At 39.0% G+C, this 27,781-nt stretch overlaps 1 protein-coding gene across 1 annotated transcript in view; it reads right to left on the bottom strand.

Annotated features, from left to right (window-relative positions):
* Nucleotides 1–19,961: 19,961 nt before the first annotated feature.
* Nucleotides 19,962–27,781, bottom strand: part of CLIC4 (chloride intracellular channel 4) — an 81,473-nt gene continuing 73,653 nt past the window's right edge. Inside the window, exons 5-6 of the mRNA XM_065875292.1 lie at nucleotides 21,192–21,373; nucleotides 19,962–20,495 (exon numbers count right to left, since the gene is read on the bottom strand). Of these exons, the coding sequence (XP_065731364.1) occupies nucleotides 20,331–20,495; nucleotides 21,192–21,373 (347 nt within the window). The 3' untranslated portion in view covers nucleotides 19,962–20,330. The remainder of the gene's footprint in view (nucleotides 20,496–21,191; nucleotides 21,374–27,781) is intronic.

The following is a 27,781-nucleotide window of genomic DNA, read 5'->3' as shown; positions in this document are numbered from 1 at the left end:
GACTTTAAAATAAAGAATGTTACAAGAGACAAGGAAGGACACTACATAATGATTAAAGGATCAATCCAAGAAGAAGATATAACAATTATAAATATATATGCACCCAACATAGGAGCACCTCAATACATAAAGCAACTGCTAACAGCTATAAAAGAGGAAATTGACAGTAACACAATAATAGTGGGGGACTTTAACACCTCACTTACACCAATGGACAGATCATCCAAACAGAAAATTAATAAGGAAACACAAGCTTTAAATGACACAATAGACTAGATAGATTTAATTGATATTTATAGAACATTCCATCCAAAAACAGCAGATTACAATTTCTTCTCAAGTGCTCATGGAACATTCAACAGGATAGATCACATCTTGGGTCACAATTCAAGCCTCAGTAAATTTAAGAAAACTGAAATCATATCAAGCACCCTTTCTGACCACAACGGTATGAGATTAGAAATCAATTACAGGGAAAAAACCGTAAGAAACACAAACACATGGAGGATAAACAATACGTTACTAAATAACCAAGAGATCACTGAAGAAATCAAAGAGGAAATCAAAAAATATCTAGAGACAAATGACAGTGAAACCACGACGATCCAAAACCTATGGAATGCAGCAAAAGCAGTTCTAAGAGGGAAGTTTATAGCAATACAATCCTACCTCAAGAAACAAGGAAAATCTCGAATAAACAATCTAACCTTACACCTAAAGGAAGTAGAGAAAGAAGAACAAACAAAACCCAAAGTTAGTAGAAGGAAAGAAATCATAAAGATCAGAGCAGAAATAAATGAAATAGAAACAATAGCAAAGATCAATAAAACTAAAAGCTGGTTCTTTGAGAAGATAAACGAAAATGATAAACCATTAGCCAGACTCATCAAGAAAAAGAGGGAGAGGACTCAAATGAATAAAATTAGAAATGAAAAAGGAGAATTTACAACAGACACCGCAGAAATACAAAGCATCCTAAGAGACTACTACAAGCAACTCTATGCCAATAAAATGGACAACCTGGAAGAAATGGACAAATTCTTAGAAAGATATAACCTTCCCAGACTGAACCAGGAAGAAATAGAAAATATGAACAGACCAATCACAAGTAATGATATCGAAACTGTGATTTAAAATCTTCCAACAAACAAAATCCCAGAACAGATGGCTCCACAGGTGAATTCTATCAAACATTTAGAGAAGAGCTAACACCCATCCTTCCCAAACTCTTCAAAAAATTGCAGAGGAAGGAGCACTCCCAAACTCATTCTATGAGGCTACCATCACCCTGATACCAAAACCAGACAAAGATACTACAAAAAAAGAAAATTACAGACCAATATCACTGATGAACATAGGTGCAAAAATCCTCAACAAAATACTAGCAAACAGAATCCAACAACACATTAAAATAATCATACACCATGATCAAGTGAGATTTATCCCAGGGGCGCAAGGATTCTTCGTTATACACAAATCAATCAATGTGATACACCATATTAACAAACTGAAGAATAAAAACCATATGATCATCTCAATAGATGCAGAAAAAGCTTTTGACAAAATTCAACACCCATTTATGATAAAAACTCTCTAGAAAGTGGGCATAGAGGGAACCTAACTCAATATAATAAAGGTCATATATGACCAACCCACAGCAAACATCATTCTCAATGGTGAAAAACTGAAAGCATTTCCTCTAAGATCAGGAATAAGAAAAGGATGTCCACTCTCACCACTATTATTCAACATAGTTTTGGAAGTCCTAGCCACAGCAATCAGAGAAGAAAAAGAAATAAAAGGAATACAAAATTAGAAAAGAAGAAGTAAAAGTGTCACTGTTTGCAGATGACATGATACTATACATAGAGAATCCTAAAGATGCCACCAGAAAACTACTAGAGCTAATCAGTTAATTTGGTAAAGTTGCAGGATGCAAAATTAATGCACAGAAATCTCTGGCATTCCTATACACTAATGATGAAAAATCTGAAAGAAAAGTTAAGGGAACACTCCCATTTACCATTGCAACAAAAAGAATAAAATACCTAGGAATAAATCTACCTAGGGAGACAAAAGACCTTTTTGCAGAAAACTATAAGACACTGATGAAAGAAATTAAAGATGACACAAACAGATGGAGAGATAGACCATGTTCTTGGATTGGAAGAATGAACATTGTGAAAATAACTCTACTACCCAAAGCAATCTACATAGTCAATGCAATCCCTATCAAATTACCAATGGCATTTTTTACAGAACAAGAACAAAAAATCTTAAAATTTGTATGGAGACACAAAAGACCCCGAATAGCCAAAGCAGTCTTGAGGGAAAAAAAACAGAGCTGGAGGAATCAGACTCCCTGACTTCAGACTATAATACAAAACTACAGTAATCAAGACAATATGGTACTGGCACAAAAACAGAAGTATAGATCAGTGGAACAGGATAGAAAGCCCAGAGATAAACCCACGCACCTATGGTCAACTAATCTATGACAAAGGAGGCAAGGATATACAATGGAGAAAAGACAGTCTCTTCAATAAGTGGCGCTGGGACAACTGGACAGCTACATGTAAAAGAATGAAATTAGAACACTCCCTAACACCATACACAAAAATAAACTCAAAATGGATTAGAGACCTAAATGTAAAACTGGACACCATAAAACTCTTAGAGGAAAACATAGGAAGAACACTCCTTGACATAAATCACAGCAAGATCTTTTTTGATCCACCTCCTAGAGTAATGGAAATAAAACCAAAAATAAACAAATGGGACCTAATGAAACTTAAAAGCTTTTGCAAAGCAAAGGAAACTACAAACAAGACGAAAAGACAACCCTCAGAATGGGAGAAAATATTTGCAAACAAATTAACGGACAAAGGATTAATCTCCAAAATATATAAACAGCTCATGCAACTCAATATTAAAGAAACAAGCAACCCAATCAAAAAGTGGGCAGAAGACCTAAAGAGACATTTCTCCAAAGAAGACATACAGATGGTCAAGAAGCACATGAAAACCTGCTAAACATCACTAATTATTAGAGAAATGCAAATCAAAACTACAATGAGGTATCACCTCACACCAGTTAGAATGGGCATTATCAGAAAATCTACAAACAACAAATGCTGAAGACGTGTGGAGAAAAGGGAACCCTCTTGCACTGTTGGTGGGAATGTAAATTGATACAGCCACTATGGAGAACAGATGGTGGTTCCTTAAAAAACTAAAAATAGGATTACCATATGACCCAGCAATCCCACTACTGGGCATATACCCTGAGAAAACCATAATTCAAAAAGACACATGCACCCCAATGTTCATTGCAGCACTATTTACAATAGCCAGGTCATGGAAGCAACCTAAATGCCCATCAACAGACGAATGGATTCAGAAGATGTGGTACATATATACAGTGTAATATTACTCAGCCATAAAAAGGAACGAAATTGGCTCATTTGTAGAGACGTGGATGAATCTAGAGACTGTCATACAGAGTGAAATAAGTCAGAAAGAGAAAAACAAATATCGTATATTAACACATATATGTGGAACCTATAAAAATGGTACAGATGAACTGGTTTGCAGGGCAGAAATTGAGACACAGATGTAGAGAATGAACTTATGGACACCAAGGGGGGAAAGCGGTGGGGTGGTGGTGGTGGTGGTGTGATGAATTGGGAGATTGGGATTGACATATATACACGAATATGTATAAAATGGACAACTAATAAGAACCTGCTGTATAAAAAAATAAATAAAATAATTGGCATTGGAAAAAAATGTTGTAATAAAAATGCATAATAAATTAATGTCAAAATTAATTTACTCCACCTGTAATACAGGCTAATTTACTATGTATTTCCATGTTGGCACTTTTATCCTTATATATTAATTTCAAAAAGTGGCTTTATATACTTAAAATAGTCACTTTCTAGTATTATTTCTATTATTTAGACAAGAATGAAGATTCTTGCCTTCCTAAAATAAGGCCGGTAGAAAAGATTTTGTGAAAATAAATAAATAAAATTAAATAATAAAAAAAAAAAGTGGCCCAACACCCCTGAGGACACACCCAGATGTTAGCAGTGGCAGATCTGGGGCGTGAAATTGCAGGTAATTTTTATTTCCTTCTTTGTACTTTCCCACAGTTTCCAAATTTTTATTCGATGAGCACACATCACTGTTATAATTAGAAAAGAATTATCATGTTTCTTTTTTTCCCCTCCAGGAGAAACCAAGGACATATCACACGAAGTATTTCAGCCAGTGAGGGTGAAACATCCTTGTTAAACCAAGAAGAGGAAATAGGAGCAGGAGAGAGGGGGCGACCAACATCTGTTGGGTGCCTAGCATGTTGCAAGCATGGTGCTAGGAACATCTCCTCCATTATCTCTTCAGTCGTCACACCGACCCTGGGAGTTTGGTGCCATGATCCCCATTTTACAGATGGGGACGCTGAGAGTGAAAGCAGCTGCTCTTTCCGCTCACCATGCTACCTCTCCACGAGGTGGCAGAAAATGCAATTTCAAAACCAGTTTGATTTACAGACATTCAGAGTACCTATTACCTGGGGCTTCTTAGAAAAGAGTCACCAGTTCTTCACGATACAGCTGCCCCTCCAGGTATCACAGTATTGTATCCCAGAACAGTGACTGGTGTCTATTGTTTGCCATTTTCTTGATGACAGAGTGTCTTTATGTTCCATGTACAATGTTTTGTCTGGTGGTTAATGCCTAATGTAGATAAAGCTGCGGTGGACTCCGTCTACCATTTGGTTGCCGGTAGCACTGAAAATCGGAACAATCCTTTTGGAAGCTATTAAGTGACAGTAGAGCAAGAGTCATAAACAGGTTGAGATCTTTTGACTCAGGAACTCCATTCCCAGGGATGTATTTCTAAGAACTACTTCAGCAGAAAAAATAGAAAGCGAGTGACATGCATAAATATGTTCGTGTCGATATTAACTAAACAGCAAATAACTTATAATACAACAATGTGATGGGAGATGCTATAAAAAGTGACCTTTTACAATGGATAGTTTATCCGTGTGTAGTAGCCAGCTTCCAAGGAGCCCTTCATGATCCTCACTTCCTGGTAATCACGCCTTGGTGAAATTTCCCTCTCAATGCTAAACAGAGCTGACTTGGTAACCTGTAGGGTCGGGTGGAAGTGACCATGTATGACTTCCAAGGAGACGTCCTAGAAGATGTTGCAGCTTCTGCCTTGGTCTCTTGATCATTCACTCTGGGGGAAGGCAGCCACCACGTCATAAAGAAGCCCAAGCCCCAGAGAGGCACTGAGGCCTCTGGCTAACAGCCATGCAAGTGCACCATCTTGGGGACGGATGTCCAGCCCTGGTCAAGGGTTCAGGTGACTGCAGCCCTACCCAATGTCTCAAGGGCAACCTCATGACAGATCCTGAGCCTGTACTGCCCAGCTAAGCTGCCCCTGATATTCTTAACCCATAGAAACTATGAGAGATAATAAATGTCATTGTTTTAAGTCACTAGGTTTTGGAGTAGTTTGTTCCAAAGCAATAGACAACCAACACCGCCCACGATGGAATACCATGCAGCAGTGGAAGTGAAAAGTGAATGAACTACTGCTACACACACAGTATGGGTGAATTTCACAAACGTGATGATAAGCAAAAGAAGCCAGATACCAAAGAGGATATGCTCTGTGATTTTATTGGCACAGAGATCCAAAACACTCAAGGTTAATCTGTGCTATCAGAATAGAGTTCTCTTTGGGAGGCGGTTGGCGATGGTGACCAGTCAGGAGGGGGCCTCCAGGTGCTGGTAATGTTCTACTTCTCCATCTGGGAGCTGTAGAGTTTAGATCATGGGTGTGTTTTGTTTGCAAAACTTCATCAAGCTGTACATTTATGATTTGTGCTCTAGTCTGTATGCACGCTATATTTCAATACGAAATGTCTTAAATGATCATTTTATGGGCACTCTTTGAAATCTAGACACCTATGATCAGGCTCTGGTCCACAAAAAGGGCAGAACCTCAGGAGAGCCTGTACAATGATTTGCAGCCCTGTAAAATGCAAGCACGCAGAAGACAGGATGGAGAAAAACCGAAATGTTTGTGTTGGGAGGCAGGGATTCTGGGTAACTTAAACATCTTCTAAGTATTTCCTTTAGGAATGGGTTATACTGTCTTGTTGAAGAGGTATAATACATTTTCACAGGGTGTCTAACCAGAAACTAAAACGTGGTCTTCTAAGGAGTAAGCTTTTTATTCACCAAAAATTTGGCCACCCAGAATAACTCCTTCCCAGAAATTTTACAAATTGGTCAAGTGCGGTTTCTCTAGCAGAATCGGGTTATTGAAACTGCCATTTTCATTAAGCAGAAGAGTGGAGGCCTGCTCTCAAGGTTCGTGGTCCAGCCGGGCTGGGAGGGAAGCCACGCCAAGCAGAGAGGGCATGTCAGCGACGTGCAAACAGAGCGGTAAGTATTAACTTGCTGGGAAGTAAGGAAATGTGCGGGCCTGGAGGAGCCCTCTCAATGCTGATAGTAACAGTATCAGAGCAGAAACATCACCCTCAAATCCCCAAACAGCTGCAGATTCAGAAGACAGCGGAGAAAATTCTCAAGTTTCACTGAGCTATAAACTTTGGATTTCCCATAACAGCTTTCCAGAATAGGTTCCACATTGTTCTCGGTAGAAATCACACATTCCAATATTCAGGTAGCATCTTGAAGACACACTCTGTTTGGCAGACTACTCCCATATGCCATCTCCCAGCTCAAAAACCATCAGTGGATTCCCCACCTGTAACCACAAGCCCAACCTTAAAAGGTGTCCCTGATCTGGCCTCAAGTGACAAAGACAACCCATGCACCCCAGACTGTGTCACCTCTTGCCACCTGGCCAAGGGCCCACTGTATCCATCACCTGGGAACTCCCTTCACCAACTGATCTTTACATGGGGAAGGGCTTTCTAAGCTTCAAAGCTGTGGAAGAAACCACAAAGGAAATGCTTGACAGTCCCGCACTACATTAAAACAAAACATTCTGGTGTGATTAAAAAATTCAAGCAAAATTAAAAGACAAACAACTGGGGGAAAATGTTTGCAGCAAATACCACAGATAGATGGTTAGAACGCTTACTTTATAAAGAACCAACATAAATCAATATTTAAAAGAAAAGATGCTCACAGATAAAAGGGCAAAGGACGTAATAAAAAGCAAATATAAGTGGCCAATAAACATTTGGGGGGAAAAAAGAACGCTCAATCTCTCTAAAGGTCAAAGAAATGAAAATAGAAATAAGATAGATTAAGTTATCAAATACACTGCTCCCTGCTAGCTGAAGCACAGAGGGATGGCATTCGTGCACAGGTGCTGGTGGCGTGTAAATTCATGAGATATTTCTGGCAAGCCACTTGGTGATTATCAAAAGCCTGGAAAATGTTCCTACTTTTGGTTCACATTTTTTTTTTTACCATTTCTTTAGAAACTTCTCAGCAAATAATTTGGTGATATTTATCAATCTTCTTAAGATGTTTGTACTTTTGACTCACATTTCTGATTATTTTCTCCAAAACCTAAAAGTTGAAATTCAGCCGAAGATGTATGTGCGTAAAGAGATGTTTTCTGCAATGCAAACGTGTAATAATGAAAAGCTGGAAAGACCCTAAATGCCCTACAGTCCAGGAGCTGTTGAGTCAATTACTGTGTGTCCATATGACTGAAAGCATTGGGTAAAGAGCCGTGTAATAGTCAAGGGTTCCAGATGACATGGGGAAATGCTTATGATGTAATCGGTTTGCAATGGGAAGCAAGCTCTAAACTTCCTAAAGAAACGAATTTTAGCCAATAGACTGGAAAACACGCCACCTCTGGGTGGTGAATTTGGGGGAAATTTGTGTACGTGCTTCTTTACCCTTTTCTGTACTTTCCAAAATTTCTACAATGTGCAGAATTACTTTGATAATCACTTAAGCAGTTAAAAACCTGTAAAAAAATTATTCTTGATACACTCTCGATTTTCCTAGTGAAAAGCAACTGTTCCCTTTATGAATCGGCACGAGGTAGGCTCAATAAAGTGAATGAATGAATAGTGCTTTGAAGTCTCTTGTGAATTGTTTCTCACCTTCTGCTTTTATTGCCTGGTTATTTGTGTTTATGTCTTTCTCCCTTGTGATCCTGGAAGTTCCCGGAAGGTAGAAATCACGTGTCTCCATTCAGTCACATCCAGCCAGTGCCTTGCATCCAGGAGGAACTCAAAGTGTTATTTTTTAATGAATGGAGCATCTCATAAGTTAAGTGTGTTTTAACATGAGATAAAGATTCTGGATGCCAAGGACTATGTTAAACCCATGTCTCATGAAGTAAGGGGACTCCCTGAAAGCCATGGACAGGGGGATCAAGAAGGGGTTCTAGTGGCAACTCTGCCCCTACCTGGTAGCCATCATGTGTTTGCCAAATCTGCTGTCTAGTCCTGAGAGCACTGTCCTAGGAGTCTCCATGCCGCAATTAACTACCTATGGGGTCTTGGGCAAGTCACTCATCCTTAGTTCATTCAGTGATGAACCAAAGGTGCTGGAGTATTTCTAGCACAGCTGTCACTATGATTTCTAAAATGATCTGATAATGAAAGTTGGTTTGGAATAGCAAGGTGAAAGGTATCTTTAGAACATGGCAGAATTCTTCTTAAAAAGAAAACAATAACCCTCTATTGATAATCAAGTCAATAATGTGCATCCATGAGCTGGGCTCCACTTCATTTACATTTTGTCTTTATCTTCAATTTTTAAAATAATTAAATTAGGCAACCTTAAGGTTCTGGTAAGGTCCATGGGATTCCTGGAGCATCTGTAGAGATGAGGAACAATTCCTCTACAGTAAACGATTTCAGAGAATAAGATCACATCACTGAAGTGCCAGTGAAGGCAGGGTATGGAGAGGGCCCTAGGCTTTTCTTCTCCAGCCCCTTCCTTGGTGGGGAAACCTGTTCATCCACAGCAGGGTGACCTCTGTAAGGGTGACCTTACAGTGACCTCTGCAGACAGCAGGGAGCTGCTGCACATCTGTCTCTGAGCCAAGGAGGTGGAGAGCCCCTTCTGCTCTCCCTGGCTTCCCAGAGTGCCCCTCTCACCAAGCAGGACCCTCCTTATTACACAGAAATGGAGCGCCGGTCCCTGCACTTGGTACGTGGTATTAGAGCCCTTAGCTCTGCTTGCCTCGTCCCAACTTCCCTGTGCGCTTGGGAGGCTGGAGTGGGCATGGTGCAGCCTTCCTACTGGAAAAGTCTGCTTGGGGAGCTCCGGGCTGCTTCCACCGCTGGACCAAGAAACCAGCCTTCCTGAGTCCCCAACTTGAGCCCCTCCCAGCACAGGAGAGGTGACAGCACGGAATCCAGCGCCCTGATGGTTAAGCTCTGGAGCCAGACGGCCTCCATGCATTCCTGGCTGCGTGAGCTTGAGCAAATTACTGAACCTCTGGACGCTTAAAGTTCCTTATTTTTTAAATGGGGGTAATAATCATCCCTACCCCAAGATACTATTGACAAGATTAAAAGGCTTGAAACAGTTATATATTTTTTAAACATATTTATACCTATATGTATATAAACTCAGTACGATAACTGGCGCATAGTGTTTAAGGGAAATCATTTATTTTTACTTGATTGAGGAAATCAGAGAACGAGGGGGAAACGGAAGCATATTCATTTCTTATAAGAAATGGGATCAGAAACGAGTCACTGGCTTTCCCTTTTTTGTCCCCCAACGACAGCTCGCCTCCCGTGAGGCCACTCCTCCCGCCAGGGCCGTCTGCAGAAGGGAACCCCCTCCTAGCTGTCACGTTCAGCTCACTGCGCAGGGCCCCTCTCGGGGAGGCGTGCGGGCGGTTCTCTTCCACGCCGGTGGCGGTCAGCTGGGCGCCGCACGGGGCGCCTTCGGGAGCTCGGCCCCGCGGCCCCGCACCTGGCGCGGTGGCTGCACGCGGCCGGCTGTGGCGCGGGCGAGGCGGGGAGGAGACCCGGGACTAACCGCGGCAGCACCTCTTCCCCCCTGGTGCCAACTGCCACCAGACCTGTTAGTTTTGCTTCGGAGGCGCTTTCTCCAGCCGCCTCGCGGGCCAGCGAGAGCCGAGCGCGTGCACAAGTGCGAAAGGGCTGCGAAAAACGGGCGCGCGCGGCCCTGGCCAGTTGCGGGGGAAGCCGGAGCCCCCGGCGATCTGACCTCAAAGAAGGGTCCCGCCCCCGAAAAAGGTGCGAGGGGGGCCGGCCCGGCCTCCGGCGGGCTGCAGACGCCGGGGTGTAGATTAGCGGCTTCGTGGGGAGCGTCCGTTCGCCACAGGAAGGAGGGAAGAGGCCGGAGGTGCCTTCACAGCGCAGCAGCCCTGACAGATCTGATAAAGAGGAAGGAAGCCCTCGAAGTGGCTGAACCGAGCTGCCGGCTCCCCAAACGGACGAGGTCCTGCAGCTGTCACAGCCCTGCTTGCAGCCGCGGGGCAGAAAGGAGGAGAGCCTGCGCCCCCTGCCGGTCGTTTTAGAACGACCATCTCGGGCAAGGAAAGCCGGCAGGGCTTGGGGACGCGGCGCGGCCACTGCCTCCTGGGCAGGAGGTGGTAACGCCCTTGGGATGGTAAGTCCCCAGGGGAAGGCGGGGCTTGTCTGGGCCTGGATCCTCTACCTTCGCAAGAAACCTGCCCCACAGAAGAAACACAAGAATAGGTTTGCTCCAGATGGGCTCCGCTTACCTGGCAACCCAAGTCCACCCTAACGAGAAAAGTATCAATAAAAGCACGTCTCAAGATTGCAGAGCACGATCTGCACAGTGCTACATTTCTTGGCCTCTAATTTTGCTGTCACTCACTAGCTGTGTGACCTTGAGCAAGTTTCTTAACCTCCCTATGCCTCAGTTTCCTCCTTCATAAAGTGGGAATCATAGTCTAGATCTCACAGGATTGTTAGGAAGACTTGAGTTAATATATGTAAAGTGCTTAGAATCGTTCCTGGCTTACCGAACATATGTCTGTTAAATTAAAATGTTTAAATTTCACTGTAGGGTGTAGGCTTGTTGCACATGCTGTAACTGATTCCTTATTCTGGGGATTTTCTTGCTGTCTTTCAATCATACTGATTTCTAGTTCAATTCCACTGCAGTCAGAGAACATACTTTGTATGAAGTCACTCCTTTGAAATTTGTCGAGGCTTGCTTTATGGGCCAGCGAATGGACTACTTTGCTAAAAGCTCCATGTGCACTTGAAAAGAATGTGCATTCTACAGTTATTGGATGTAGTGTTGCAATGTCAATTAAGTCAAATTACTTAATTGAGTTATTCCTTACTGAGTGTGGGGGTGGGGGGGGGGGTGGGTCTGGTTTATTTCCTGCTCATTCTGTCAGTAAGAGAGCTATGTTAAAAATCTCCAGTTATGGGCTTCCCTGGTGGTGCAGTGGTTGAGAGTCCGCCTGCCGATGCAGGGGACACGGGTTCGTGCCCCAGTCCGGGAGGATTCCACATGCCGCAGAGCGGCTGGGCCCGTGAGCCATGGCCGCTGAGCCTGCGCCTCCGGAGCCTGTGTTCCGCAACTGGAGAGGCCACAACAGTGAGAGGCCCGCGTACAGCAGAAAAAGAAAAAGAAAAAAAAAAAAAACTCCAGTTATGATGGTGTATTTGTCTATTCCTCCTTTCAGCGTCATTAACTTTTGCTGTATGTATCCAAGGCTGTGTTATCAGATGCATATAAATTTAGGACTGCTGTATCTTCCTAATGAATAAAACTTTCATCATTATAAAAGTACATTATACATGGCTGTATTATAAAATGCCCTTTGTCTCTAGTAATACTTCTTGCCTCAAAGCCTGCATTTTATGATAAATAGTTACATCTGCTCTCTTGTGTTTGCTGTGTCAATGAATTAAATCCTTTAATTTCAACCTTTCTATGTCCTTATAAAGTTTGTTTCTTGTGAATGTCATATATTAGGCTTTGATTATTTTAAATAGTTTCATACTCCCTTTTAACCGGATTGGTTAGCACACTTATATTGAATATAATTAATGGTGTAGGGTTTATAGCTAAACTTTTGCTGTTTTTCCAAGTTGTCTTGTCCTTTGTTCCTTTAGTCCTTTTGTCCTTTCTTTCGTGTTTTTAAATTTATTTATTTATTTTTGGCTGCATTGGGTCTTCGTTGCTGCGTGTGGGCTTTAGTTGCAGCAAGCGGGGGCTACTCTTCGTTTCTGTGCGCGGGCTTCTCATTGCGGTGGCTTCTCTTGTTGCGGAGCACGGGCTCTAGGCACGTGGGCTTCAGTAGTTGTGGCTCGCAGGCTCTAGAGCGCAGGCTCAGTAGTTGTGGTGCACGGGCTTAGTTGCTCCGCAGCATGTGGGATCTTCCCAGACCAGGGCTCGAACCCATACCCCCTGCACTGGCAGGTGGATTCTTAACCACTGCGCCAGTAGGGAAGTCCCTGTCCTTTCTTCTGGATTCATTGTTGGTTTTGTTTTAATTCCATTTTCCCCTTGAATCTTAGATTTTTAAGTTATTCTCATAATTATCTTAATATTACCTGTTTCCCTAGAGATTACAGTATTTATCTACAATTTATTCGTTTTCTTGAATTAGTACTTTTACTGCTTGCCAAATAATGAAAGGATCATACAAGTACATACACTTAAACCTTTCTTCCACTCTTCCATGGTGTTATATATGTATAATATATAGCCACAGTTATGTATTCCACATTATATATTTTTTAACAGTATATATCTTCAAGACATTACTGCTGCTTAAGTAGTCAATACTCTTTCATATTTGCCCATATATTTACCCTTTCCATTGCTCTTCATTCTTCCTTCTGGTTCTATACTACCATCTGGGGTCATTTTCCTTTGGGCTGAAGTACTTCCTTAAGTATTTTTGTAGCACAGGTCTCTGGTGCTTAATTCTTTCAGCTTTTGTCCGTCTGAAAATGCCTTTATTTTGCCTTCCCTTTTGAGAATATTTTCACTAAGTTGACAGATCTTTTTCAGTGCTTTAAAGATTCTGGCTTCCAAAGTTTCTGCTGAAAAGTCAGCCATCGCTCCTTCAAAGGTTACATGGTATTTCCCTCTGGCCGTCTTTAGAATTTTCTGTCTTTGGTTTCCAGCCGTTTGACTATGATATTCTTAGGTGTGTTCTGTTTTGTTTTGTTATTCCATAATGAGTTTGCTGAGTTTTATGAATCTGTGGGTTGATGTTTGTCAACGGTTTTGGAAAATTCTCAGCCATTATTTCATCAAATATTGCTTCTGCCCCATTCCCTTTTATGTCTGGGACCTCAATTACATGTTTCTTATGCTCTTTTGTTTGTTTTGTTTGTGCATTCTTTTTACTCTCTGCTTGGATTTTTTCTATTGGCCTATCTTCAAGCACTAATCCTGTCTTCTGCTGTGTGCACTCTGCTGTTAGACCCACATGATGAATTCTTAATTTCAGATTTGAGCTTTTATTTCTTTTTTTTTCCAAAGAGCTTTACTGAGGTATAATTTACAAACTGTAGAATTCACCCATTTTAGATGAACAAAATTAAATGATTTTTAGTAAATTTATAAAGTTGAGCAGCCATTAGCACAATTTTTTTTTCCTCTTTCCTCTTTAAGAATATATTTTGGATAACATTTAAATTGAACTTTAATTCAAATACAAGGGAAATCGACATCACTAACTTTGCTAATCAACCTGTGTATACACTGATTATCCAAAAGTTTTAAGCAGGCAGAATTGCCCCGTTGTAATTTTTTTTTAATTGAGATATAATTTATATATCATAAAGTTTACCCTTTTAAAGTATACAATTCAGTGGGTTTTAGTATATTCACAAAGTTGTGCAATCATCACTATTGGCTAATTCCAGAACATTTTCATCACTCCAAAAAGAAACCTGTACTCACTAGTCACTCCCCACTCTCTCCTCCTCCAGCTCTTGGCAACCACTAATCTACTGTCTGTCGCTATAGATTTGTCTATGCTGGGCATTTCATATAAGTGGAACCATAAAATATGTAGCCTTTTGTGTCTGGCTTCACTAAGCATAACGTTTTCAAGGTTCATGTTGTAGCTTGTATCAGTACTTTTTTAATGGCCATGATATAGGTATGTTTATCCAGTCACTGGTTGATGGACATCTAGGTTGTTTCCATTTTGGGCTACTATGAAGAATGATGCCATGAACATCTATGTACAATGATGTAGTTTTCAACTCTCCTGGTTATAAACCTAGGAGTGGAATTGCTGGATCATAGGGTAGCTCTATGCTTAACTTTTTGAGGAACTGCCACACTGCTTTCCAAAGTGGCTGCACAATTTTACATTCCCGCTAGCAATGTATGAGAGTTCTAATTTCGCCACATCACTGCACTTAAAATTATCTGTCTTCTTAATTATAGCCATCCTAGAGGGTGTTTTTTGTGGTTTTTGATTTACACTTCCCCAGTGACTAATAATGTTAAGCTTCTATGTATTTATTGGTCATCTGTATATCTTATTTGGAGACATGTATATTTAAATCCTTCCTCATTTTTTAATTGGGTTGTCTTTCTATTATTGAGTTGTAAGAATTCTTTATGTGTTCTGGATACTAGACCCTTATCTACAACCATGTTTAAAACAGACCACTCACGTCCATTTGTGGTCAGTTCCCTCTCCCACCGCTAGTGACTGGCAACCACTAAGCTGCAGCTGCTTTCTGTGTGTTTCAGGTAAGCCCTCCCTCTGATGAAATTCTGCCTCCTAAGTATTGTGTCATCGTGGGAGATTTCACTCTGCCTCTTGGAGGCCCTGGGCTTAGCTTCTAGCATGGCATGTAGAGCTCTGGAATTCAGCAAATGTCCTGTGAGAACACCAGTCACATATTTAAGATGTCTCCGGTTTCCAGTATGCCCTATCACCAAGAGCCTTATGATTTTCTTTCACCCAGTAAAGCCCTCTCCATGGGCCAAACCCAATCCTCACTTCCAGGCCCAGAATCAGGAAATGCCCCCAAAGGAAAAAATGGCCAGACCATCAGTTCACCTCAGAAAGGCTTTCTCCTCTGAAATCCAATTCATTTAGTCCTTATTGCTTCCAGTTTTCTGATGTTTAAGAATAGTATTTTAGTGTTTTAAACCAGTTTTTTCTGGTAGTTGCAGCAGGAGTGCTGTGTTTGTGTGACTTACTATATCCTACCCAGCAATTACTATAAGCTTTTAAGACTTTGTATCTTGTCAAGCAAGTTTCCTTTCTTTCCCTCCCCCCTCCAGATATATGTTGGCTATTTGGGGGCCACACTTCTTCCATATGAATGTTTTAAATCCATTTATCTGTGTTCCCAAAAAGTCCTCTTGGGATTTTGTTGCATTTATAAATTATTTAAGACAGAATGGAAATTCTTATACTTTTACATTCTCCATCCATGAACATGGTACACTTGTCCACTGAGCAGGTTTCTATTAGGTCCTTTGATAATATTTTGTACTTTTCTCCATAAAGGAATTGCACATTCTTTATTAGACTTGATCCTAAATACCTTAGAGATTATCTTTTAAAACACTTCTAATTTTTTAGAATAGGTAATATATTTATGGTACAAATTTCCAAAAGCTCAAAAAAGTATACACTGACAATTTCCCACCCATTTTTCTCAGTCACCCAGTTTTCTTCCAGAAGAAACCGACGTTACTAGTTTATTTTTTAAATAAATTTATTTATTTATTGGCTGTGTTTGGTCTTCCTTGCTGCGCGCGGGCTTTCTCTAGTTGCAGCGAGCAGGGGCTACTCTTCATTGTGGTGCGTGGCCTTCTCATTGCGGTGGCTTCTCTTGTTGCAGAGCACGGGGTCTAGCCATGCAGGCTTCAGTAGTTGTGGCTCACGGGCTCCAGAGCACAGGCTCAGTAGCCGTGGCGCACGGGCCCAGTTGCTCCGCACATGTGGGATCTCCCCGGACCAGGGCTTGAACCCGTGTCCCCTGCATTGGCAGGCAGGTTCCTAACTACTGTGCCACAAGGGAAGCCCTAGTTTATTTTTAATGTAGTTAATATTAGTATATAGAAATTACATTGATTTTTGTCCCTAAATCTTTTATCTAGTAAGCATCTGAATTTTATTATTATTATTTTGGCTGCACTGGGTCTTCGTTGCTGCGTGCGGGCTTTCTCTAGCTGCGGCAAGCAAGGGCTACTCTTCGTTGCGGTGCGCGGGCTTCTCATTGCAGTGGCTTCTCTTGTTGCAGAGCATGGGCTCTAGGCACACGGGCCTCAGCAGTTGCAGCACACAGGCCCTAGAGCGCACGGGCTTCAGTAGTTGTGGCACGCGGGCTCAGTAGTTGTGGCTTGTGGGCTCTAGAGCACAGGCTCAGTAGTCGTGGCGCACGGGCTTAGCTGCTCTGTGGCATGTGGGATCTTCCCGGATCAGGGATCGAACCCATGTCCCCTGCATTGGCAGGTGGATTCTTAACCACTGTGCCACTAGGGAAGCCCCTGAATTTTATTATTTCTAATAGTAGGTTATTTTGAATTTTTTATATATGCATCATCTGCAAAGAAGTCATTTGGTCTATTCTTTTCCATTCCTTATTCTTTTTTACTGATTTTACTGCATTGGTGTAGGATGCCTCTAATAAAGCAGCTATGGAAAATAGCTGAATAATAGCTGTGACAGAAGGCAATCCTGTTTTATTTCTGACTTTAATGAGAGGGCTTCTGTTTCATATTTATGTATGAAATTTGCTGTAGGTTCTTGGCAGATGTCTTTATTGGGTTAAAAAAAGTTAATCTCTGGTCCTATTTCACTAAGAATGGGTAGCATGAAAGTTTTTATAAATTATTTTATGCACCTATTGAGATGAACATATGGTTTTCCTCCTTTAATCTACTAAATGTGCTGAATCGCCACTCATGAAAAAAAAGTAGTCTCAAATAAAACACTTTTACCCCAAATTGTTATTTATTTTCATGAGGGAGTAAAAAAGAACCTTTTATGATAGTGAAAATATACTTTATTTTTTAATACAATAGCTGCCAGCAATATACTGGTTCCAGAGACAGAAAAGAAAATACAAGCATTCTATAAGCTTTCATTTTCCTTTTCAACTAATTTAAAGAAAATACTCCAATTCTGTTCAACATTATGATTTGGGGGATTTGAAATTTTTTTCCATGATAAAAATATAATTTTGACAGCCCCAGCCTTAGTAATTTGTAAAGGATGGAATAAAAAAGACCATATATTATAACAATAATGAATGCTTCCCTCTCTTTGAATCAAATACTGATTATAACCAGTGTAAGAAATTGGTTAATCAATAAACTTGATGAAATGTGTATCAAAATGTTCATGAAAAAATACATTTCTATTTCTTCTCATTTTTACCATGTAGATATTTTCTAAATGGATATTTTAAATGCACAGAAACAAAAGCTATCTACATGCAACTCTGGAGAGATTCAAAACAACAGAAGTAAATATGCCTAAATTCTAAAGTCAATCAACTGAGTGTAAGAATAAATGTCAGAAACCTCTTCATTGTATACAGATTGCTCAAGGGTTTAAAGATAGTTGTATTAAAAAATAATAATAATAAAGGTAGTTGTATAAACCAAAGTTACCAAGAAATAAAATCTTACATGAATTTTATCACTAAAGTCAACAATCCTAGTAAAAGAAAATAACAGAACTGTATAGAAAATCTGCATCTACATTTTTAAAAAAAGGAAGTTACATCAACTGAAACAGTAGACAGCTTTCCAAATGTTGAACACAAAAATTTCTCAGAATCCCTTGGAAATTAGTAAGATCTTCCATTCAGAGTCTAATCTCCTTGTTTAAATGGAACAAAAGGGGTTTAAATGAAGGGGAAAATGATTCAGTAGTTGTAGAAATAATAACAGATGATTTCTACTGTGTCAACCCATATACTACATGAACTGCCATGAAAACTTTCATGTCCCAAATCTCCCAAGACATGAAGCTACGATCTTTCCACAAATGTAAGATGGGGTAAAAAGCATATTCGAGGATCATCTTTCTTAGTAGCTTTTGTTCATTTGCCAATCTCAACCTCATCTAATTTCCCTGATAAAGTAATAAGATTTGTCTTTCAACAGAAAAATAATTCTGCCTTCATCAAAATTATAACAGATAGACCTTGCCTTCCTTGGACATCCAGAGAGACAGCCAAGTACAATCAGCGGATAAATTTTTTAAAAGGAGAAGAAGAAGAGAATAAATATCCAAAGTGGAAAAGACTTCACAACTGAGTTTCAGAATGTGTTTTTTCATCCGTTTTGAGGACTGTAGCTCTATCCTCATTAGCCTTCTACTCTGTACCACTTAATCCACTGTTCACTTGAAATAGACACCCCCACTTCTCTTGAATCTTTTTCATGCTTTAAGCTATGAGGCAAGATTCAATATCACCTGATGCCAAGTTACCACTATCGTAAAAGTAAGTGAAAAGTGAAGATGGCTGTCTGTGTATTGGTGCAGAGGTGACATATTCACCCACGGAAGCTACTGCTATAGAATTTCTCAATATATAACCTGATAATGCTTCTTCCTGGAACAAGATAAATCATCATCCAACATTTTATTACAAAAAGGTGGGTACCCAAACTTTTGATCAGCAATAAGGAGTTCTAAGAAAGGTAAAGCAAAGAAATCTCCCTGAGCCAAATGGACACAATATGGAGTTTTTCTTATCTTTCTATACCAAGCTAGTCACTGATAGGTTTAAACAATGCAGAATGCTTATTAAAAAATCAAGCTGCTTCCATAAAGCCAGTGCTTACTAAATGTTAGCACATCACAGGGAAGAAAACACCGCCATTTTAAAGCAATATACTTAAAATTTCCAAAAGCAGCCTATGAGAAATAGCATTTCTTAAACAGGTTAGGTATAAAAATTACCAAAACATTATTATAGTCACAATCACAGTCTTTGGAGTAGTACATAGAAAGTCTTTTTTTTTTTTTAATGAATAAAATACATAGCAAACTTTTGTTTTATTTTCACCAAGTTCATCCTCCCTTGTTACAACACAATTCCTGGTTTAGGACTTCAATTTAAGAAACAAACATGAAGACTGCTATTCCTCAATGTGGCTGTAGGAAAATTTAATTGAAGGAAGTGCAATGATCGAGATAAGGCAAAACTGCAGTCAATATGTAGTCACCATCACAACTATAATTTAGTCCAAAAGAAGTGAACCATCCTCTACCCAAAGTCTAACAGTAAATGGGGGTGGAGTGGTAATCTATGTGTTTTATCTTGTTTTTAATATAGGATGGATAATGCATTCTTTAGATTATCCACATTAAATGTGCTTTAAAAACAAAATTCTACTTGATATTTTGACAAACCCACACTACATTCCTTAGGTTAGTTTTTACATTACTAACCATTGTACTGCTACAGCTAAATCAACTAAATATCAGTGTACGTAGTGTTGCTCAAACGACCTACAAACAGCAAGGCCGATGCCTACCTAAAAAAAGGAGCATTTTTAAAATAAAGGAAGAAAGTAATAATGTTCCAAATGAATGGCACTGGGCAAAATACATATAACCAGTAACATATTTAGACAGAGAGTATCACGTGCCCATTGGTTTCTCTTATATGCATAAAAGGCTTGAAGAAGATCTTGCAAATATTGTTCCTCCCTCTAGACCTTTAGCCTCTACGTAGTGTCAGATATTATAATTGATATGAAGGATAAATGCGTTTAGGCAAAAGTAAAAATCCACATACAAAGTAACATAGCAATATCTGTAGTGACTTTCTGGAGAAGGCTCTCTTCTCTGGTGGTAACATCCTTTAGTACATAACCAGGATAGACTAAATTGAAACAGAATATTTTGATACAGTAGCAATCCTTTCATATACTCTTACTAAATATTATAAAATTCCAAAAATACATAAATATTCCTTGTACCGTGCATTATGCACCAGTTTGGGCCTGATGAGGTTGTGATTACTATTTTAACAGTTAAACAGTGCACCTCAAAAGTTCTGCCATCTATACACAGTGAATGGAGACAGTGGTGAGGGCTCTAGAGAGATGGCAAACTGCCTTTAAAGTGAAAAGTTTTTATGGAGTGTCTCCAAATTAGGAGGATACGGGGTAGGGGAGGTAGGCAGGGTAAAAGAATTTTAAAATAATACTGCTTAGGAGTATATATTTAAAGATAGCTACTATACCTTGTCTATCCTTCATCCTAATCTGGAATAACTGCATGTTCGTGCAAAATAAAGTTTCTATCTTATAGGAAGAGGAGCAGTCTGTTAGGAAAAGCATGTTCTTAGGGGAAGATGTGAAGACATCTCTCTCGTAAGTGTTATTTTACTTGGTAAGTCTTTTGGCTACATCACTATATGCTATTTCAACCTCCTTATCACTGGGGCAGGTATTGGTGAACTCATCCCTACTATACGCGTTAGTTAAGTATCTCCAGATGCCGGTCATTCCTTTTGGAATATCAAAGTTGCGATATTTTTTGGCCACCACCTGAAATACAAAGAGATCAAAAATTAACATTTATATGCCATGTCTTATAAACCAGACATATATCTGATTTCAGGGCAAATTAATTCTGTGAATCTCTGAAAACTGCTCCTACCTGAAGTCTGTCACCTTCGTTCTAACTAGACTTTTAAATAAGGACTGCACGCTACACCAGAGATTCAGAAGTGTGATGGTCATTGCAAATGCCTGCCTTGGCCATCCAGAGAAACAGCCAAGTATAATCACTGGATAAATACTTTAAACACACACACACTAGATCTCTGTTTTTCTTGATCTTGATCTTTACTGCACAACCATCCTATACAGCATAGTGTTTCACACAATAAATGCTCAATAAATATTTTCTGCCTTGAAAAGAAAAAGCCAGGCGATCAGAGAACAAAGTTTGATGCTATAAGTCAGTGTAGCCACCACTTCAAAGTTACCTGTTACATCTTTGAATTTTTATGCAATCCCAGAAAAAAAAATCCTATTTGTCATATGCCTTGATTTTAACACACAATTTTCCACTTAATCAACCCTAGGGTGTTTCAACTATTGCCTGAACAACATTAGGTTACACTATTTGGGGGTGCTAAATAGTGCGTGTCAGAAGATCAGCCAAGTTTTACACAGAGGAAGTGCTGCCTTAGTAAACAGATACTAGGTGTAATAGTGCCCCACATCCTGCAGGCCTACCTTGACAATGTGCAGTTTGGGCAGAAGGTTGCAATCAGCTAGCGTCATTTCATTGCCATCCAGAAATTTACGTGTGGAAAACTTAATGTCCTCCATACTATTCTCATCAATTTCATCGGGGAGGGGAGAATTCAGATATTCATCCAGCTTCTGCAGTGTTTTCAAGAGACCCCTCTCCAATGCTGAAAGAAAAATGGAAATACTCTAAGAAGAAAAACCACCCAAGCCCCAAGTAGAAGCGTTGCTCCTTCAGTCAATAACTATTTGTCAAATGTTTCTCTGACACAGGAGAACAAAACAGACAATCTCATGGAGCTTATTTACTTGGGGGGAGAGAGATAAGACAAACAAATTTATAGATAAAATTATAGATAAATATTTTTAAAAAGCATGATAATTTCAGATGGTGGTATCTATAAAAATTTGTTAATAACTAAATGCCCCATATACAAACACATCATGGCCCAATACAGTTGATATTTAAACTGGGGGAAAAAATGGGTGAGAAAAGGTAAACCTGTTATTTCAAATCTAGTAAAGAAAATCTTGCCAAGACAGATTCTTGCCCTCAATTTTAAGTCCTGCTCCCGTAAAAATATTTGGATTTATATCCATGAACTGTGTTAAGAAACTCCGATCCAAGCACTCCAAGCAGAGAAGCCTGAAGTTTCTGCACTGCCTTAATATTCATAAGAAGCCAAAAATAGCACTATCTTAAATAACATGAAAAATAGAGGTCAGATTAGAAAGTTCAATTTACAATCCGAATTGAAGGCCTCACTAGCAAAACAGATCAAGATACTATATGTTATAATTCAGAGAGAAGCAGGATGCAGCCACCCTGTATATCTAGAAAGTCAAGGTTAGTGACCCTTAGCAAAGAGGGGATGGGAACATCATTAGAAAGGAATATGAAACTAACAAAAGACAGATCCTCCCTTATCCCTTTTTGTCTTTTATCCTCTCAACCCACCTTCACCTCCCACCCCAGAACAGATGAGTTCACACTGATGAGCACAGTACTTGGCCATAAAAGAAAGTTAAAATCATGACGTGGCACTCCATATTAGTTATAACTCTGAATAAAGTTGGATCCATCACAGAAAAAGGCAAAGTTTTACATGCTGTATATTAGATATTTCACCAGCAACATAAATGTCCTAACCTTATACCTCTTCTTCCAAACTGCTCCCACTGACTCATCCCTTGATCCCTTCAAAGTAGTCCAGACAACAGATGGTAGTCTTAGCTAGGTAGGGGCTGTAGGCATTACAAGGATTTTATAAGTACTTAGGAGATAAAAACCTACCGAGCTTGGAAACCAAACTGAATATGGAAGAAGGAGGATAGAAGTATTCAACAAAATACAAATGGAGGCCCTACTACATGCCAAGTTTTGTACCAAGCATCGTTAAATTCACTACTGAATAAAAGATAAAAGGTTCCTACTCTCAGTTTATATTTTGGGGCTCATCAACAAAAGATTCCCGGGGTGAATGCTGGTACCATTGCTGAGACATGTACCTTCCTAGAGGAGAAGCAGATTCAGGAAATGTGGAGATGAGTTCAGTATATGCTGACTTTGAGATGTCTGTAAGACATCTGAGCAGCAATGTCCACAGACAGTTGAGTTCTAGTCTGGAACAGACTAGGCTGGGGCAATATATTTGTAAGTCCTGAAAGCACAAATGAACGCTGAGGTCATGGAAATGAAGGAGAAGCAGAGGGCCTAGGACAGAACCCTAAGGAACATCACTGATGGTGTTGTGTGAGGCAGATAAGACATTTTTGTCATTATTTGGCATTTCATTATATGATTATAGAATAAATACGTATCCATTCTACTGTTAATGACATTTGTGTTGTTTACAGTTGGGGCTTCTTGTGCAAATCTCTTGGTGTGCATCTATTCATATTCCTATCAAAAATGGAATTGTGGATGAGATATCTCATACCTGTTAGAATGGTCATAATCAAAAAGACAAGAAATAACAAGTGTTGGTGAGGATGTGGAGAAAAGGGAACCCTTAGGCACCCTTGATGGGAGTGTAAATTGGTGCAGCCACTGTGGAGAACAGTATGGAGGTTCCTCAAAAAATTAAAAACAGGGACTTCCCTGGTGGTCCAGTGGGTAAAGACTCCACTCTCCCAATGCAGGGAGCCCGGGTTCGATCCCTGGTCCAGGAACTAGATCCCACATGCATGCTGCAACAAAGATCCCACATGCTGTAACTAAGACCAGGCACAGCCACAACAATAAATAATAAATATATTTAAAAAAAAAAAAAAAAAAAAAAAAAATTAAAAACAGAACTACCATGTAATCCAGCAATATCAATTCTGGATATTTATCCAATATGGAAACAACCTAAGTGCCCACTGACAAATGAATGGATAAAGAAAATGTGGTGTATACACACACACACACACACACACATCACATGCATATGATGGAATATTATTAAGCTACAAAAAAGAATGAAATCTTACCATTTGCAACAACACAGATGAAACTTGAGGGCATTATGCTAAGTCAGTCAAACAGAGAAAGACAAATACCATATGATCTCACTTATATGTAGACTCGTAAAAGACAGACAAACAAACAAGCTCAAAGATATAGAGAACAGATTTGTGGTTGCCACAGGCAGGGGGTGGGCAAAATGGATGGAGTGACAATGATGTAATATATAGCATGGCGACTACAGTTAATAATACTGTACTGCATATTTGAAAGTTGCTAAGAGTTGTAAATCTTAAAAGTTCTCATCACAAGAAAAAAAATTTCTATCTACATGTGGTGATTGATGTTAACTAGATTTATTGTGGTCATGATTTCACATAGTATACAAATATCAAACCATGTAATACATCTGAAACTAATAAATGTCAATGATACCTCAATAAAATTTTTTTTCAATCTTTTTAAATGGAGATGTAGGTTATAGGGTATGTGTGTGTTCAGGTTTAGTAGAAACTGTGATCAGTTTTCCAAGTTCAGCACAGCAAGCAGCAGTGTATGGATGTTCCAGTTACTTCACATCTTTAACAACATTTGGTATTGTTGGTCTCTTTAATTTTAACCATTCTTGGGTATGACAAATTCGGTTTAACATATTTTCATATTTATTGACTCTTTGGATATCCTCTTTTTGTAAAGTGCTGTTTGCTCATTTTTCCTTTGGACTGTCTGTTGTACTGACTTGCAGTCTTTTTATATATGCAGATGCAAATCCTTTGTGGTTATATGTATTATGCATACCTTCCCCCTTTTCACTTGCTTAATGGTGACTTTTGATGAACGTAAGTTACTAAACCTAATGTAGTCCAATTTATTTTTTTTCTTTTATGATCCGTACTTTGTGTTCAGCTTAAGAAACCTTACCTACTCCCAAATTATGAAGCTATTCTCCATTATCTTCTAGGAGATATATTATTTACCATTCGTATTTATATCTACAATCCACTAAGAACTGATTGTGTATGGTGTGAGATAGGGATATTTTCTTGACTCTATATTCTGTTCCACTGTTCTATTTGCCTACCCTTCTGTTAATACCACACTGTTTTAACTATTGTACCTTTATAACAAGTCTTGATATCAGGTAGTGGAAGTTTTCAAACACATCTTTCTTCGAGATCATCTTGGCTATTCTTGGCTCCTTACATTTCCCTAATAAACTGTACAATTAGCATGCTAATTTACACACACACATGCACATGCTGTTGGACTTTTGAATAATCTATAGATTCAACACAACCCCAACTTGCAAACTGGCATCTTTATAATTTTGAGTCTCCCAATCTATGAATATCATTTATTTCTTTTAAAATTTTTTTATTTTATGAAATTGAAAGAAATTTCAATTTCTTTTGTTTTCTATGTAAAGGCCTTGCCCATTTTTGTTAAATTTATTCCTAAATATTTGACATTTTTTATTGTATATTTTTATCACATTTTCTATTGTTTCTTGCTAACATGCACAAATACAATTGATTTTTATAATAGCCTCATATGCAATCACCCTGCTAATTCACTTTTTTTATTCTTATGGTTCATCAGATTATTTTAGATTTTCTACATGTACAATTATATTAAGAATAATGATAAATTTATCCCTTCTTTTATAAGTCTCATACCTTTCATTACTTTTTCTTGTCTATTATACTGGCCAAGACCTCCAGTACAATGCTAAATAGAAGTGCCGACAGTAAGCATCCTTCTTCAGTTCTCAATTTCAAGAGGAAATCTTTCACTACTCCCCTATTATGATGCTTGCTATAACTTTTCTGTAGATTCTCTGTCAGATTAAGGAAATTTCTTGCTGTATCTTTTTCGCAAATTTTTAAAAAATAAACATCTTAATCATAAGCATTAAATTTTATCAAGCACTTTTTCTGCATCAATTGAAATGACCACATAATTTTTCTTTTATTCTATTATTGTGATAATTCGAATAGATTTTTGAATGTCCAAACAATCTTCCATTCTTGAATTAAACTCAACTTGGTTATGTGCATTACCTTTTCTCATATTGCTGGATTTGGCATATTTTGTTTTAGACTTTTACATCTATGTTTCAGAGAGACTGGCCTGAAAGTTACTTTCTTTTGATGTTTTTGTGTGGTTTGACCTCAAAAAGCAAGTTGGAAAGTATTTCCTCTTTTCTGTTTCCTGGAAGAGTATATGCAAGACTGATGTTACATCTTTCCCAAATGCTTAGAAGAGTGAAGCCATCTTTGTGAAATGGTTTTTAATTACAGATATAAGATGATTCACATCTTGAATCCGTTCTTGCAACAATTTTCTTACACTGTACTTTCTGTAAATATACGCAATAGTGTTTTCAAATTTATAAGCATAGGGCTTCCCTGGTGGCACAGTGGTTAAGAATCCGCCTGCCAATGCAGGGGACATGGGTTCGATCCCTGGTCCGGGAAGATCCCACATGCCGCGGAGCAACTAAGTCTGTGCGCCACAACTACTGAGCCTGAGCTCTAGAGCCCGCAAGCCACAGCTACTGTGCCCACGTGCCTAAAGCCCGTGCTCTGCAACAAGAGAAGCCACCTCAATGAGAAGTCCACACACTGCAATGAAGAGTGACCCCCGCTCACCACAACTAAAGAAAGCCCAGGCGCAGCAACAAAGACCCAACGCAGCCAAATATAAAAATACATTAATTTTTTAAAAAAATTTATAAACATTGTCATAATATCCTCCAAAAGTCATTTAAATGCAAGATCTGTAGTAATCCCCTTTTATTCCTAATATTGGTTATTGCTGCCTTCTCTCACTTTTCTTAATTTTTCTTGTCAAGGATTTATCAATTTCCTTATTAGACTTTTCAAAGAACTAACTTTTAGCTTTCCAAATCCTGTCACATTTGTTTTCTATTTCATAAAATTCTACTTTTAGTATCTCATTCCTTCTACCTTCTTGATTTGCTGATCTAACTAAACCCCTGAGGTGGATACTTTAAGGTTACCAATTTTTAGCTCTTCTTTTTGCCATTCATTCATTCATTCATTTGGCTGCACCAGGTCTTTGTTGCAGCAGGCAGGATCTTTAGTTGCAGCACACGGAATCTTTTAGCTGCGGCATGCAGGATCTAGTTCCCTGACCAGGAGTCGAACCCAGGCCCCCTGCATTGGGAGCACGGAGTCTTAACCACTGGACCACCAGGGAAGTCCCTTCTTTTTTCTAATATATGCATTTAGAGCTATAAGTTTTCCTCTAAACACAGCTTTAGTGGTAGCATATAAATTTAGACATGCTATATTTTCATCATGTTATTCTTCAACCTATGGGTTATTGAGAAATGCACTGCTTAATTTTCAAACATGTAGAAATTTTCCATCTGTACTTTTGTTACTGATATCTAGCTTTTCTTTGTGATCAGGGAAAATATTCTATACGATTTCAATTTCCATTTTTTGGAAAATTTTTCAGATTTGCTTTATGGCTCAGCTTTACAGTCAATTTTGTGTTCCATGTGCATTTGAAAAACAAGGGTATATTCTGCAGTTGTGGGGCACAGTGAGATTAAATTTATATATCAATGAGATTAAATTTTTTCACTGTATTATTCAATTCTTCTGTATTCTCACTGAATTTTTCTTTTTGGCAGATTCTAAGTTACTAAGGGAGTAAGTTAAAATCTCCCACCGAGATTGTGGATTAGTTTATTTCTCTTTTAGCTCTGTCAATCTGGTTTATATATTTTGAGGGTAGTTATTTGGTTACACAAATTTAGAATTATTTTATTTTCCTGGTAGGTTAATCTTTTTAAATCAGTCTGAAACATGTTTCATTATCTCTTGCAATGATGCTTTCCTCAAAGTCTACTTTGTGCAATGTCAGCATAGTTTTGCCAACTTTCTTTTCGTTAGTATTTACACCATTTTACATTCAACTTTCCTGGGTCGGTCAGCCTATCTTATCTGTCTGTCTATTTATTGGTGTGTATTTCAAATGTAGGAGGGAGGGAGGGAGGGAGGGAGAAAGAATTCCTTCTTGTACATAAGCAACACATTTTAAATGCAGTTAGGAAACTCTGTTTTCTACTTGGAGTATTTGAATCATTTACATT

Source organism: Phocoena phocoena, chromosome 1 (assembly GCF_963924675.1).
Source record: "Phocoena phocoena chromosome 1, mPhoPho1.1, whole genome shotgun sequence".
NCBI classification, from domain to species: Eukaryota; Metazoa; Chordata; class Mammalia; order Artiodactyla; family Phocoenidae; genus Phocoena; species Phocoena phocoena.
The sequence above is the reverse complement of the archived record's forward strand: the minus strand, read 5'-3'. Positions and strand labels throughout refer to the sequence as shown.